General features: G+C 50.1%; 1 protein-coding gene across 1 annotated transcript in view; it reads right to left on the bottom strand.

Annotated features, from left to right (window-relative positions):
• LOC134537061 (guanine nucleotide exchange factor for Rab-3A-like) overlaps window positions 1-16,707 on the bottom strand; it is a 77,687-nt gene that overhangs the window by 13,698 nt on the left and 47,282 nt on the right. Inside the window, exons 3-6 of the mRNA XM_063377289.1 lie at window positions 12,783-13,150; window positions 6,069-6,263; window positions 2,773-2,980; window positions 499-650 (exon numbers count right to left, since the gene is read on the bottom strand). Coding sequence (XP_063233359.1) covers window positions 499-650; window positions 2,773-2,980; window positions 6,069-6,263; window positions 12,783-13,133 — 906 coding nt within the window. The 5' untranslated portion in view covers window positions 13,134-13,150. The remainder of the gene's footprint in view (window positions 1-498; window positions 651-2,772; window positions 2,981-6,068; window positions 6,264-12,782; window positions 13,151-16,707) is intronic.

Here is a 16,707-nt window from a genome sequence, read left to right on the forward strand (position 1 = left end):
ACCTTTCTTTGTGCGATAGCCCCTCCCGCCATTGCCACGAGATGCTACCATCTTTGAATATATATACTGTATAGAAGTCACCAGCCCAGGTTAAAATTTCTAATACGGTTTTGAGGTAGTTGGTTAATTCACCGCCACAATCGCCACCATATCTAGGGCATCGACTTGTGGTGGTCCCTAGCGGACAAGTGTCGAACTCATCAAACACCCCTTCCCCCTCCCGTTGAACGACCTTGAGCTGCAGTAAATGATAGGTGGGGGGTTCGGGGGGAATGACAGCGGGTGACAGTGCTGCGCTCTAACGTGTAAATAACAACTAAGACGATACAGGGCGTTACGGCAGCGCACTGCAGCGGTGAAGTTCCCAAGCTGCTCATCATACGCTTCTGAAAAAGTAGAGTAAATCCCATCCACTCGCGACTTCTATACAGTGTGTGTATTCAAAGCTACCGTTCAGCTAGAGCACGCCGCCCCTGGGAAATGTTATCAGAGACCCACCTCGCAGCCGTCCCTGGCCTCCGAGACGACCGGCTCCGGCAGAGACGCCCTCGACTCCTTGACGGGCGACTCGGGCGGGGAGTTCTCGCGGCCGTACTTCAGGTTGAAGTGCGACGGCGAGCGGCGGTGCTTCCTCGTGAACAGACTCACTCCTGCACAAAGCCGCACGAACCTGTCACCATGGCCCTGAACCACTCACTTCTGCGGTAGGCAGTGGCGTAGCCAGGATTTGTGTATGGGGGGTGTTAAGAAGCATGCCCCCCCCCCACCCGTATTAAAGCAGGGGGTCCGGGGGTCCTCCCCCGGGAAAATTTGTATTTTAAGGTGTAAAATAGTGCTATTTTAGCAGTTTTCGGTACTTAAATTTAAATATTGTAATGGTAAAATTTTTATTCATTTTAATATGAAATTTGTTTGAGTGATGAATAAGATATTAATTAAAGATTTGGTGCTAAGGGGGGGGGGGGTTTGAGCCCCTAACCCCCCCCCCCCTGGCTACGCCCCTGGCGGTAGGTACCTTCGTATTTTGGAGAGGGGCCTTATGGGTAGGGACCGGAAAAATTCACTGGTTCAATGACCTGCAGGATGAACTCCCTAGTTCTACGTACACTCGGTCAAATGTCACCCACTCATTGGCTGCTGTCTTGTGAGACGTCCCAGCGTAGCAGCCTGTGATTCGATAAAGCTTTGGTTGGGTGTTTCTCATTGGCCCAGAGTCATCCAGGTGAGTTGTGAGTCAATAGCAGATTCAGCACTCAGGTATAACTATTTGTATTTTAGCCTATCGCGAAATGAATTCGCGAATTTTTCCGGTCTCTACTTATGGGGAGTCTGGGGGTATACAACCCCGCAAGAAGAAAAGTGGGGTTAGGGAGGCTTCCCCCAAAAATTTGAAAAAGATAAACTAAACAAAAAAAAAAAGCCAACCTGGAACTTAAATATTGACAATGATTGTGCTCATTTAGCTTAATATATTTTATATTATTTATTGATACATTATCCTCAGATCAGTTTTATAAATGCTATAGATCAAATTTCTGGTATGATATTATTATACGTGGCAATAAAAACTTTGAAAGTTTTTTTTCCTAATATGAAATCATGGTATTGACCAACACATTAAGTTACAGGATGATAAATAATTAAATTTTCATTTTCCCATTAGTGTACATATTTTTAACAGAACACTAGACAGACAATAATAAATACAGATTAAAAGCACCCGCGCGGGGCCCCGGGCGATTTCCCGGCTCGCCAGCCCTGTAGCCGTCCCTGCAGGGAAGAAATAACAATAGCAAAAAAAACCTGGCTGGGCCCGGGCCCTGGACCCAGGGTTTCACCCAGCCCCACCCTTGTGGGGGCTATGCAACCCCGGTGTTTTTTTCCTCTTCTCCTTGGCATTTACTCAGCTATTGTAAGTCCTAGTTCTCAAATTACTTACCCCTTGCAATCACACTGTCATTTTTATAGATAGCAAGAAAAAAAAATGTTAACCATTTATGTTTGTTTCATGTTTGTCTATTAAAAATTTTATACCTTAAATTCCTTAATAATGTTCGCAGGCTTTCACTGCAATTGTCCGAAGTAGCTTGGCCTCTGGGTTGTAGCAGCGTCCTTGGCGAATAATTAACCAACGTTTCAGGTCGAGATTGCAGTCGCCATCATCAGGGAGAAGTTACCCAATGAATAATAAAAAAATATGGGGAATAAAAACCCACACTTTAGAAATCCTCAAAACATATCTCCACATCCAACATCAGACAGATCGCCCCTGGTTGGCAAAACAACCCCCAGCCAACCAGGAGAAAGGAAGGATCTGATTAGCCCACAGCTGCAGCCAATCAGGAAGCACCTTACACTCAGGCAAGATTATATCTGTGACTGTGGTGTTATGGAAGAGAGGGTTAAGTCAAAAACATATTAATTTAAAGAGAGGTGGAATAAAGTGTAATATTATTTTCACGGTCAAATATTAGTCGTTATATTATTAATTATTGATATTTTATGCCGGCAAAACAAAACTACAAACCATATAAAGTGTCAAAAGGGATATCCTTCAAATAATCCTTGACTTTCTTCCACCTCTCTTAAAATTTGATGTTTTTGACTTAACCGTCTCTTCCATAACACCACAGATATATGGGCAGGATAACTGGTAAAGAACCTCAGCAGGTAACTGCCCCCTGATGACGGCGACTGCAATGTCGACCAGAAAGGTCGGTGAAGGACGCGGCTACTTAACGAGACTCACGTCAGAAAAGGGCAGGGCCTCACCCGTGACGCTGGCGTCGTCCTTGGAGCGGCTGGGGTCGATCTGCGGGTGCAGGTGCGGGTTGGGGCGGCTCGGCGTGGACGTGAGCACCAGCGTCTTGAGGGCGGCCACCTCGGCCAGCAGCACGTCCACCTGCATCTGGCTCTCCTTCAGCGACCTCTCGGCCGCCAGCTGTCGCACGTTCGCCTCGCGCACCATGTTGTGCGCCTCCTGCGACCGCCAATAACACACACACGTCACCAGCGGCCTTCTGCTGTGAATACAGTGGACAAGGCGTCAGCACACACAAGAAGGTTCAAATACATATAACGATGAGTGTACATTCCAGCCCCCCAACTAGGATAGAAGAGATTAGCGGTGAGGTCCTCCAGCTCAGACTCCACCTCCTCCCGGATGGCAACAATGGCAACACTGGCAACACCGCGGGTACCTGGAAGAGGCTGGCGGTGAGGTCCTCCAGCTCGGACTCCACCTCCTCCTGGACGGCAACAATGGCAACACTGGCAACACCGCGGGTACCTGGAAGAGGCTGGCGGTGAGGTCCTCCAGCTCGGACTCCACCTCCTCCTGGACGGCAACAATGGCAACACTGGCAACACCGCGGGTACCTGGAAGAGGCTGGCGGTGAGGTCCTCCCGCTCGGACTCCACCTCCTCCTGGACGGCAACAATGGCAACACTGGCAACACCGCGGGTACCTGGAAGAGGCTGGCGGTGAGGTCCTCCAGCTCGGACTCCACCTCCTCCTGGACGGCAACAATGGCAACACTGGCAACACCGCGGGTACCTGGAAGAGGCTGGCGGTGAGGTCCTCCAGCTCGGACTCCACCTCCTCCTGGACGGCAACAATGGCAACACTGGCAACACCGCGGGTACCTGGAAGAGGCTGGCGGTGAGGTCCTCCAGCTCGGACTCCACCTCCTCCCGGACGGCAACAATGGCAACACTGGCAACACCGCGGGTACCTGGAAGAGGCTGGCGGTGAGGTCCTCCAGCTCGGACTCCACCTCCTCACAGGATGGCAACAATGGCAACACTGGCAACGCCGCGGGTACCTGAAATAGGCTGGCGGTGAGGTCCTCCAGCTCGGACTCCACCTCCACACAGGACGGCAACAATGGCAACACTGGCATTACCGCGGGTACCTGGAAGAGGCTGGCGGTGAGGTCCTCCAGCTCGGACTCCACCTCCTCCCGGACGGCAACAATGGCAACACTGGCATTACCGCGGGTACCTGGAAGAGGCTGGCGGTGAGGTCCTCCAGCACGGACTCCACCTCCTCACAGGACGGCAACAATGGCAACACTGGCAACACCGCGGGTACCTGGAAGAGGCTGACGGTGAGGTCCTCCAGCTCTGACTCCACCTCCTCACAGGATGGCAACAATGGCAACACTGGCAACACCGCGGGTACCTGGAAGAGGCTGGCGGTGAGGTCCTCCAGCTCGGACTCCACTTCCTCACAGGACGGCAACAATGGCAACACTGGCAACACCGCGGGTACCTGGAAGAGGCTGGCGGTGAGGTCCTCCAGCTCTGACTCCACCTCCTCACAGGATGGCAACAATGGCAACACTGGCAACACCGCGGGTACCTGGAAGAGGCTGGCGGTGAGGTCCTCCAGCACGGACTCCACCTCCTCCTGGACGGCAACAATGGCAACACTGGCAACACCGCGGGTACCTGGAAGAGGCTGGCGGTGAGGTCCTCCAGCTCGGACTCCACCTCCTCCTGGACGGCAACAATGGCAACACTGGCAACACCGCGGGTACCTGGAAGAGGCTGGCGGTGAGGTCCTCCAGCTCGGACTCCACCTCCTCCTGGACGGCAACAATGGCAACACTGGCAACACCGCGGGTACCTGGAAGAGGCTGGCGGTGAGGTCCTCCAGCTCGGACTCCACCTCCTCCCGGACGGCAACAATGGCAACACTGGCAACACCGCGGGTACCTGGAAGAGGCTGGCGGTGAGGTCCTCCAGCTCGGACTCCACCTCCTCACAGGATGGCAACAATGGCAACACTGGCAACGCCGCGGGTACCTGAAATAGGCTGGCGGTGAGGTCCTCCAGCTCTGACTCCAACTCCTCACAGGATGGCAACAATGGCAACACTGGCAACACCGCGGGTACCTGGAAGAGGCTGGCGGTGAGGTCCTCCAGCTCGGACTCCACCTCCTCACAGGATGGCAACAATGGCAACACTGGCAACGCCGCGGGTACCTGGAATAGGCTGGCGGTGAGGTCCTCCAGCTCGGACTCCACCTCCTCCCGGACGGCAACAATGGCAACACTGGCATTACCGCGGGTACCTGGAAGAGGCTGGCGGTGAGGTCCTCCAGCACGGACTCCACCTCCTCACAGGACGGCAACAATGGCAACACTGGCAACACCGCGGGTACCTGGAAGAGGCTGGCGGTGAGGTCCTCCAGCTCTGACTCCACCTCTTCACAGGATGGCAACAATGGCAACACTGGCAACACCGCGGGTACCTGGAAGAGGCTGGCGGTGAGGTCCTCCAGCTCGGACTCCACCTCCTCACAGGACGGCAACAATGGCAACACTGGCAACACCGCGGGTACCTGGAAGAGGCTGGCGGTGAGGTCCTCCAGCTCTGACTCCACCTCCTCACAGGATGGCAACAATGGCAACACTGGCAACACCGCGGGTACCTGGAAGAGGCTGGCGGTGAGGTCCTCCAGCTCTGACTCCACCTCCTCACAGGACGGCAACAATGGCAACACTGGCAACACCGCGGGTACCTGGAAGAGGCTGGCGGTGAGGTCCTCCAGCACGGACTCCACCTCCTCACAGGACGGCAACAATGGCAACACTGGCAACACCGCGGGTACCTGGAAGAGGCTGGCGGTGAGGTCCTCCAGCTCTGACTCCACCTCCTCACAGGACGGCAACAATGGCAACACTGGCAACACCGCGGGTACCTGGAAGAGGCTGGCGGTGAGGTCCTCCAGCTCGGACTCCACCTCCTCACAGGATGGCAACAATGGCAACACTGGCAACACCGCGGGTACCTGGAAGAGGCTGGCGGTGAGATCATCCAGCTCGGACTCCACCTCCACACAGGATGGCAACAATGGCAACACTGGCAACTCCGCGGGTACCTGGAAGAGGCTGGCGGTGAGGTCCTCCAGCACGGACTCCACCTCCTCACAGGACGGCAACAATGGCAACACTGGCAACTCCGCGGGTACCTGGAAGAGGCTGGCGGTGAGGTCCTCCAGCACGGACTCCACCTCCTCACAGGACGGCAACAATGGCAACACTGGCAACACCGCGGGTACCTGGAAGAGGCTGGCGGTGAGGTCCTCCAGCTCGGACTCCACCTCCTCCCTGATGCGGCTCAGACGGCTGACCTCCTCGTCTCGCAGTCGCAGCTCGACGCGCGCCTTCTTCAGCTCGTCCTGCAGCCGCGCGAAGGCCTGCTCCTTGACCTCGGCCACGGTGCGGTCCCAGCTGGTCTCCAGGTCCTCCGGCTCCTGCAGACAGCGAGCAAGGCTCCAGAAGGGGGGTGGTGCGGGCGATAGCCCCTCCCGAGTCCAATTTCATTGTTTAGTGTATATTTATGTCAGGGGCGCAACAACTAAATTTCCAAAGGGGGGGCAATATACCTTTTTATAAAGAATCATCGATCCCCCTTCTTGAAGCGGGGGGTCCCTGGTGTCCTCCCCCGAAAAAAAAATTGTATTTCAAGGTGGAAAATGGTGCTATTTAAGCAGTTTTATTATCTAAAAAATTGATTACACAGCACTTTCTTTGCCCGTTTGCCCCAACTTCAAGGTTTCAGAGAGGGGGGGGGGGACAACATACTCTTCCCCCCCCCCCTTGTTGTTGCGCCCCTGATTTATGTTTACTTAATTATTTAATTTCTAATGTTAAACTTTTATCTCATCAAGAGTTGCATGGAGCTACTAAGGTTCTGTATTTGAAACTCTGTAATTTGTAAATAATATTCCAAGGCCAATATCTGACCACTTTCATTTTTTGGTAACTACGACCTTTCTTTGTGCGATAGCCCCTCCCGAAAAGTCATACTGAAGCCGCCATTGAGAGACAGCGAGACAGCGACGTGACAGCAACAGCCAGGGACCTCCATGCACGCACTACATGATCGTACAGTTGCTTGGCTTCTGGGTGGTAGCCACGTACAGGTAGGTTCTCATTTATTATCATAAATCGTTAAACAATTTTTTACAGTTGTATCTCATATCTACTAAGCAAGCAATCACCAAGTATTTAATTTTTTCGTAATAAAGTTACAACTTTGAATTTGAACTTAACTGTGGTGGTTTCTAGCAGTGTGCGCGTCACGGGGGAGAAACTGCCGAGGCTGAGACTCATTTTTAAAGTAGTTCCGGGCTCAGCCGCTAGATAGCAGCTGGAATAATATAGTACCAACATAGCCAAGTTTATTGTGAAAAGTCATGCATCAGCTGTTATCAGACAAACAAACCAGTCAAAAAAAATTATTATTTTTATTTTGGTAGCCACAAATTTTGTGATGTGGCATACTACTCATTTTCATAGAAGGTATTTTTTTTATAAGAATGTTTTTTTTTACAGTTTAATCTCTTATATTAAGCAATTAGTCACCAAAAAGTGACACTATCATAATATTTAGCCGGTGTATAATTATAATTATTATATATTATATATTATATATTATGAAGCTAACAATTTATATATTAACCTACATCCCGTGTTTTGTTTTTTTAGTTAGTTATGGGTCCGCCAAACAGATAGCGTCCAATGTAGCGCAAAGCATAGATATGGCAAATTTATGTAAATTAATATCGCGATTTTACGAGCCAAAGATGGTTGTGTATTGTGAAACAACTAGGTTAACCTAACATTGTTTTAGAGTTTTAGACCATCTTCCGACTCTAGTAAAATCTCATAAAAATCCTTGGATATCACGAAAATAATGTATAAATTAGATTAGATTAGATTAAAACGTATAACTGAGTTAAAGCTAGATCCTGAACCCGAAGAATTCTAAAAAAAATAAAACCCTAGATTCTGGTATCTTTCGGGACCAACGCTAGCTCAATCCAGTAATAAACTTAGATAGTGTGACAAGGTTAGGCCTCTCTCTCAAACTTTATTTGATGGAGAAAATCGGGAAGCATATTTATTCCTTCTAATTTTTTTCTCTCCCACTATGTTGTAAAACATAGTTGGAGACGAAAATTTGATAGGGTGACTTTATGGGCAGGAAGAGAGCCTACAACGCCAAAGAAAGTATCAAATCACCACACCACTCCTTGAACATTGAGCTAGAACTCTCATAACCATGCGTGTACGTTTCTTTGATTTTCCGCTGGGTGGTTGGTAGCGTGAGAAACATACCTGAATGACTTCTGAGAAACAAAAGAAGGCGTGAGACATGTGTTTGCGCGTGCGGAGACCTTGTCGCCGTTGAGCAAAACTAAATTTCTCTAGTTTTCTGACGGGTGGTTCCGTGGTTGGTAACGCGAGAATCATACGTGAAGGACTTCAGAGAAACAAAAGAAAGCATGAGACGTGTGTTTGGTAGCATGGCGGGAAACAGAAGGAGTGTAATCATAGAGTAAGTAAAGGGAGAGGCGCCACTCCCATAGTAATGATCGTTCGCTTAAATTTGTAAACAAAACTCTTGCGATCATACCATTTCTTTGCAACTTGACAACGAAAAAATTACAGCCAAATACAACCTGAGGAAGATTTAGCGCGTGATAGTTGGCATCTTTGTTCACAAGCTTGGTGCAAAAACAGCACATCAATTCTATTAACACAAATTAATAACAACTGGACATGTAATAATAAACTAAAAAGATAGAAACTTGTAATCTATTTTTTCCCGATGTTGGTGAAACACGGTATGATCCAATTTTTAAGGATTCAGTTCGTCGTATCTACTGTCACCCCCCTGAGTGTAATGTGGAATGTACAGGGGCGTAGCCGGGGGGGGGGGGGGGGAAGGGGTTAGGGGTTCAACTCCCCCCCTCCTTAAAAACCAATACTTTAATTAATTTCTTATTCATCACTCAAACAAATTCCATGATAAAATTAATAAAAAATTTTACCACTACAATATTTAAATTTAAGTACCGAAAACTGCTAATATAGCACTATTTTACACCTTAAAATCCAAATTTTCCCGGGGGAGGACCCCCGGACTTTAATACGGGGGGGGGGGGGGGGGGGGGCATGCTTCTTAACACCCCCACATACACAAATCCTGGCTACGCCACTGGGAACGTGCAATGCGCGGGTACCTTGTCGCCGTTGAGCACAACTAAACTTCTCTGGTGTTGTGCCGGGTGGTTGGTAGCGTGGCGGGGAAACAGATGAAGGACGGAATGCGCGGGTACCTTGTCGCCGTTGAGCACAACTAAACTTCTCTGGTGTTGTGCCGGGTGGTTGGTAGCGTGGCGGGGAAACAGATGAAGGACGGAATGCGCGGGTACCTTGTCGCCGTTGAGCACAACTAAACTTCTCTGGTGTTGTGCCGGGTGGTTGGTAGCGTGGCGGGGAAACAGATGAAGGACGGAATGCGCGGGTACCTTGTCGCCGTTGAGCACAACTAAACTTCTCTGGTGTTGTGCCGGGTGGTTGGTAGCGTGGCGGGGAAACAGATGAAGGACGGAATGCGCGGGTACCTTGTCGCCGTTGAGCACAACTAAACTTCTCTGGTGTTGTGCCGGGTGGTTGGTAGCGTGGCGGGGAAACAGATGAAGGACGGAATGCGCGGGTACCTTGTCGCCGTTGAGCACAACTAAACTTCTCTGGTGTTGTGCCGGGTGGTTGGTAGCGTGGCGGGGAAACAGATGAAGGACGGAATGCGCGGGTACCTTGTCGCCGTTGAGCACAACTAAACTTCTCTGGTGTTGTGCCGGGTGGTTGGTAGCGTGGCGGGGAAACAGATGAAGGACGGAATGCGCGGGTACCTTGTCCCCGTTGAGCACAACTAAACTTCTCTGGTGTTGTGCCGGGTGGTTGGTAGCGTGGCGGGGAAACAGATGAAGGACGGAATGCGCGGGTACCTTGTCGCCGTTGAGCACAACTAAACTTCTCTGGTGTTGTGCCGGGTGGTTGGTAGCGTGGCGGGGAAACAGATGAAGGACGGAATGCGCGGGTACCTTGTCGCCGTTGAGCACAACTAAACTTCTCTGGTGTTGTGCCGGGTGGTTGGTAGCGTGGCGGGGAAACAGATGAAGGACGGAATGCGCGGGTACCTTGTCGCCGTTGAGCACAACTAAACTTCTCTGGTGTTGTGCCGGGTGGTTGGTAGCGTGGCGGGGAAACAGATGAAGGACGGAATGCGCGGGTACCTTGTCGCCGTTGAGCACAACTAAACTTCTCTGGTGTTGTGCCGGGTGGTTGGTAGCGTGGCGGGGAAACAGATGAAGGACGGAATGCGCGGGTACCTTGTCGCCGTTGAGCACAACTAAACTTCTCTGGTGTTGTGCCGGGTGGTTGGTAGCGTGGCGGGGAAACAGATGAAGGACGGAATGCGCGGGTACCTTGTCGCCGTTGAGCACAACTAAACTTCTCTGGTGTTGTGCCGGGTGGTTGGTAGCGTGGCGGGGAAACAGATGAAGGACGGAATGCGCGGGTACCTTGTCGCCGTTGAGCACAACTAAACTTCTCTGGTGTTGTGCCGGGTGGTTGGTAGCGTGGCGGGGAAACAGATGAAGGACGGAATGCGCGGGTACCTTGTCGCCGTTGAGCACAACTAAACTTCTCTGGTGTTGTGCCGGGTGGTTGGTAGCGTGGCGGGGAAACAGATGAAGGACGGAATGCGCGGGTACCTTGTCGCCGTTGAGCACAACTAAACTTCTCTGGTGTTGTGCCGGGTGGTTGGTAGCGTGGCGGGGAAACAGACGAAGGACGGAATGCGCGGGTACCTTGTCGCCGTTGAGCACAACTAAACTTCTCTGGTGTTGTGCCGGGTGGTTGGTAGCGTGGCGGGGAAACAGACGAAGGACGGAATGCGCGGGTACCTTGTCGCCGTTGAGCACAACTAAACTTCTCTGGTGTTGTGCCGGGTGGTTGGTAGCGTGGCGGGGAAACAGATGAAGGACGGAATGCGCGGGTACCTTGTCGCCGTTGAGCACAACTAAACTTCTCTGGTGTTGTGCCGGGTGGTTGGTAGCGTGGCGGGGAAACAGAAGAAGGACGGAATGCGCGGGTACCTTGTCGCCGTTGAGCACAACTAAACTTCTCTGGTGTTGTGCCGGGTGGTTGGTAGCGTGGCGGGGAAACAGAAGAAGGACGGAATGCGCGGGTACCTTGTCGCCGTTGAGCACAACTAAACTTCTCTGGTGTTGTGCCGGGTGGTTGGTAGCGTGGCGGGGAAACAGACGAAGGACGGAATGCGCGGGTACCTTGTCGCCGTTGAGCACAACTAAACTTCTCTGGTGTTGTGCCGGGTGGTTGGTAGCGTGGCGGGGAAACAGATGAAGGACGGAATGCGCGGGTACCTTGTCGCCGTTGAGCACAACTAAACTTCTCTGGTGTTGTGCCGGGTGGTTGGTAGCGTGGCGGGGAAACAGAAGAAGGACGGAATGCGCGGGTACCTTGTCGCCGTTGAGCACAACTAAACTTCTCTGGTGTTGTGCCGGGTGGTTGGTAGCGTGGCGGGGAAACAGACGAAGGACGGAATGCGCGGGTACCTTGTCGCCGTTGAGCACAACTAAACTTCTCTGGTGTTGTGCCGGGTGGTTGGTAGCGTGGCGGGGAAACAGATGAAGGACGGAATGCGCGGGTACCTTGTCGCCGTTGAGCACAACTAAACTTCTCTGGTGTTGTGCCGGGTGGTTGGTAGCGTGGCGGGGAAACAGAAGAAGGACGGAATGCGCGGGTACCTTGTCGCCGTTGAGCACAACTAAACTTCTCTGGTGTTGTGCCGGGTGGTTGGTAGCGTGGCGGGGAAACAGATGAAGGACGGAATGCGCGGGTACCTTGTCGCCGTTGAGCACAACTAAACTTCTCTGGTGTTGTGCCGGGTGGTTGGTAGCGTGGCGGGGAAACAGAAGGACGGAATGCGCGGGTACCTTGTCGCCGTTGAGCACAACTAAACTTCTCTGGTGTTGTGCCGGGTGGTTGGTAGCGTGGCGGGGAAACAGATGAAGGACGGAATGCGCGGGTACCTTGTCGCCGTTGAGCACAACTAAACTTCTCTGGTGTTGTGCCGGGTGGTTGGTAGCGTGGCGGGGAAACAGAAGAAGGACGGAATGCGCGGGTACCTTGTCGCCGTTGAGCACAACTAAACTTCTCTGGTGTTGTGCCGGGTGGTTGGTAGCGTGGCGGGGAAACAGACGAAGGACGGAATGCGCGGGTACCTTGTCGCCGTTGAGCACAACTAAACTTCTCTGGTGTTGTGCCGGGTGGTTGGTAGCGTGGCGGGGAAACAGATGAAGGACGGAATGCGCGGGTACCTTGTCGCCGTTGAGCACAACTAAACTTCTCTGGTGTTGTGCCGGGTGGTTGGTAGCGTGGCGGGGAAACAGAAGAAGGACGGAATGCGCGGGTACCTTGTCGCCGTTGAGCACAACTAAACTTCTCTGGTGTTGTGCCGGGTGGTTGGTAGCGTGGCGGGGAAACAGATGAAGGACGGAATGCGCGGGTACCTTGTCGCCGTTGAGCACAACTAAACTTCTCTGGTGTTGTGCCGGGTGGTTGGTAGCGTGGCGGGGAAACAGAAGAAGGACGGAATGCGCGGGTACCTTGTCGCCGTTGAGCACAACTAAACTTCTCTGGTGTTGTGCCGGGTGGTTGGTAGCGTGGCGGGGAAACAGATGAAGGACGGAATGCGCGGGTACCTTGTCGCCGTTGAGCACAACTAAACTTCTCTGGTGTTGTGCCGGGTGGTTGGTAGCGTGGCGGGGAAACAGATGAAGGACGGAATGCGCGGGTACCTTGTCGCCGTTGAGCACAACTAAACTTCTCTGGTGTTGTGCCGGGTGGTTGGTAGCGTGGCGGGGAAACAGAAGAAGGACGGAATGCGCGGGTACCTTGTCGCCGTTGAGCAGGCGGCCGGCGGCAGGCTCGGCCGGCGGCGAGGACGGGACCAGGATGCGGTCCGACAGCCGCGTGCCCACGTGGTTGATGCGCACCGTCTCGAAGCGGGCGCCGCCGCCGCCGCCGTTCAGCGCCGGGAAGTCGGCGGAGCCCAGGTGCGTGCCGCCCAGCGTGGCGATCAGGCTCTTCTTGGGCTCCGCCCCCGGGCCCCCTGTCGCCCTGGGGTCCTCGGTCTGGGGCGCCCCGCCGCCTCCGTTGTCCTCCTCCTCCTCGTCCGTGGAGTGCTGGTGGGCGTTCAGGAAGCCGTTCCTGCGCGGCTCCGCGGCCGCCTCAGTGGCCTTCATGAGGGGCTCATGTCCGCCTGCGACAACACAACCAACCAGACGTCAGCAAACTACATACTCGGCGTGATCTCAAAAAACTAACTTCCATTTAGCACCTTCAAATAACTAGCAGAATTTAAGGACTGGAATGATATTATAAACACGCTTGTGTAAAGTATAAATTCAATAAACTTTTAAAAAAGACGTAAATAAATGCTCAGAATTAAATATTAATAATGTTATCATTTATAATGCAAATAAATTATACGCTTACAGGAACATAACCTAACAAACACTCCAATGAGACTACTAAACCCTCCACAGACACTCCCTGCCAGCGACAATGGAAGCTTACAAGCCACCTGACATAGTTATACAAACGGGAACATAACCTCACTTATATAAATACACTTGAAAAAATGTTATAAACACTTTTTCCATCACTAATATTCACAATGAGTAAAAGTTTTTTTTAATAACATGGACCAGTTTTCAATAACAACCACTAAAGCATAAGATTTAAAAGCTCATACATAATTTTTATACGGATTCAGCTTTTTTTCTTTCCATCCTGTGAAAATTGCGTTGCATGGTGCGCGAGCATAGTAAATATTCACTCATTTTTTTCTTAACGCGCTAAAGAAGTATAACGTCGTGTCAGGCTGACTCTAGATTTTATCACATTCGACGAAAATAGCAATTGTTAATAGAATTTACAGGAAACTTTAAACGTTATGCTATATGCTTAGATCAAGTATATCAGTAGATCATGTATATCAGTTTGGCCATGGTAATGTTCACAGTTTTAGATATTAGATTTTTTTTTTTAATGTGGGGTTTTAAAATTTTTACCTTAAATGATCGAATTTTCAAGAAATATTGAAAGTGGAGGGATAAATAGGCCAACTATAAATATGGTGGAGGTTGGATTTTTCGGAATTGCTTTCAGAAAATTGCAACATAAGTAAATTATTCAATAGCAAATGAGTCAGGAAATTTCGGCCATAGAGTCAGGGAATAGTCGGGGAAATTTGATTACAGATTTCTGTGGCCACCCTGCCCATGCAACAATGGCCATTCTAACACTCGCATGAACGGCCCCAGCTAGTGGCGGCCAGCCCACGGGGGCTGGGGGGTAGGGGGTAGGGGGTAGGGGGGTGACCAGTAGGGCCTGGGAGGGCACGACCCCGAGCCGGCCAATCACGGAGCAGCTGCGGCGGGGATAACAGCCCCACTTACGCCCGGAGTGATTCAATTTCCTGCCGGCTGCGACGGCAGCGCTGACACCCGCGCGCGGGAGACTTCAGCCGCAGCCCTTCTGGGAGGGAGAGAGAGAGAGAGAGAGAGAGAGAGAGAGAGAGAGAGAGAGAGACAGAGAGAGTAGGTCCTCTATGACTGTGAGCACTAGCGTGCCGGGTATCATGCGAGGTTTCATTCAACCGTTGGGATAAACTCCACAGTCACATAGGTAGAGACCGGAAAAATTCGCGGATTTATTCGGCGATAGGTTAAAATGCAGATACATGTACATTTTGGATGATTTCGCTATTGGCTCACTGTTCATCTGGACGAATCTCAACCAATTAAAAACTCTCAACCAAAGAAGGATCAAATCACAGACGAACCAGCCGAGACGACTCACAAGTCGTCAGCCAATGAACTTGCGTTATTTGCCCGAGTGTACAGGGGAATGTGCAGTCTATCCGGAAGGCCATCGAAAACGCGAATTTTTCCGGTCCCTACACATAGGCAGGGAAATGTCCGCACGTTGTGTTCCAACATGTTGAGTCTGCAACGATCCCAATAAATTACAATTATACAGAACAACAGAAAATAATAAAGAGCTAACAAAGACGACGGCGCAATTGACCGTTTCCTAGTTCACGAAAACAGGAAGCATTAATCTGTGTGAAGAGAAAAATTATAGGCCTAAACACAATACTTTTAAAACTGGCTATAATAGCTCCATTTGCTCCAATTGCATTTTGATCGAATTGGTCCCAATCGCTCGAATGGCTTTATTATGACTCTCTATTTTGTTATTCATTGGTGACGATTGTTACATCATTATTTTAAGTTGTATGACGAGAAATCAGTCTTGGTGGGAAATTAGATAACGAAGAAAACAATCAATATTTTTTAAAACAAATAATATATATTTTTTTCACTTGTATACGGATGCAGGTTATACAAGTCATTCATCGAATGTAGCCTACACCTCTTAGTTCATGAATTATAGTTGATGCTTCTTTGGTGATTGATAAATTTTCAACATTTTGCGAAGCAAGTAAAAGTCTTATCCCTCGGCCAAAAATTTTCAGCTGTTTCTACAACGTGGGTCGCACATTCATCAAACAGGACGTACCTTTGGACGTGCTTTCCTAAAGTGTCCATCTTACCTCTTGCCTGACTTAATGAAATTCCTGGTTATTAATAAAAGACAAACTGCTACAAATAGTTTCTTCTGTGAAATAATAATAATAAAGGTTTAGGATCTGATTAATTTTTTCCCCTTTCAGAATTACTACAACTGTAATAATACTGTCAAAATACACTATTTTATGGTCTTAGAAACATTAACAATTATTAAAAAAAAATTGGTTGTCTATAAAGTCGGTTTACGGACGATAGTTTAACGAGACGTCATAACAAAACATTGATGAAATGATTGCATACTTTTATGAATAAAATTGAATCATTTTTATTGAATTATCACTATTTTCTATGGATACAAAGGAGTGAAATGAAATATACAATTTAATTGATAAATTTACTTTTATTTGCACTCATTAATTCAAATATATTTATCACTTTAACGAAGAGATTATTTTAACTATAACTTTTATGCATGTTTGCTATTTAACTTCTTCCAATCTGTGTTATTCTGCTAAGGATAGGACGATGATAGGAAAAGTAGGAAACGAACGGGAGCGTTTCAAGTTTAATGTGCCTCGAAAAAGTCAAATCGATGGTTGTTCCATTCGAGTGGAAGAGAGATAGATGCGGCGAAAGCGTACAATGAGCGTAACGGGACACATCGTAACGGGACCATGTGCGTAACGGGACACTTTTTCGTGCGTGCAGCCGGCGTTTATCGTTTTTTTTAGACGTCACGTCAGTAAAATTCATTATAATTATTAACCTAAGTATACAATGTAATATGTTGAACGTTAACACGCCGGATAGCATGAATGTGGCAACAGCGGCTGCAATTTGCTCTGTGCTGCAATCTAAGCGTGAGACAGACCATAGCGCGGGTGGTACCAGGCTCCCAAGGTCACTCCGTCGCGGGCTGAACCCCGGGGGGGAGGGGGGGGGGTACCACCCCTCAACTCCGCCAAAATAGCGCCGTGCCTTGGCAAGTCGCAACTCAACTGCTGCACGCCGCCTTGGCCGTAGCAATATGAGCCACTGCAGGGCCATGTTGTTGACGGGATCTATAAATAGGGGCATGCAGATTTCGCGAAAAGATTTAGAGACTCGATGAAAGTTTAAAAAAAACTATAGCATCGTCTGTGTTTCGTGATTGGACGAGTTTCTCACAGGTACCTATGGATTGCAACAACACCAATCACAGTGATTCAGTGCGGAAGTA

Source organism: Bacillus rossius, chromosome 11 (genome assembly GCF_032445375.1).
Source record: "Bacillus rossius redtenbacheri isolate Brsri chromosome 11, Brsri_v3, whole genome shotgun sequence".
NCBI classification, from domain to species: Eukaryota; Metazoa; Arthropoda; class Insecta; order Phasmatodea; family Bacillidae; genus Bacillus; species Bacillus rossius.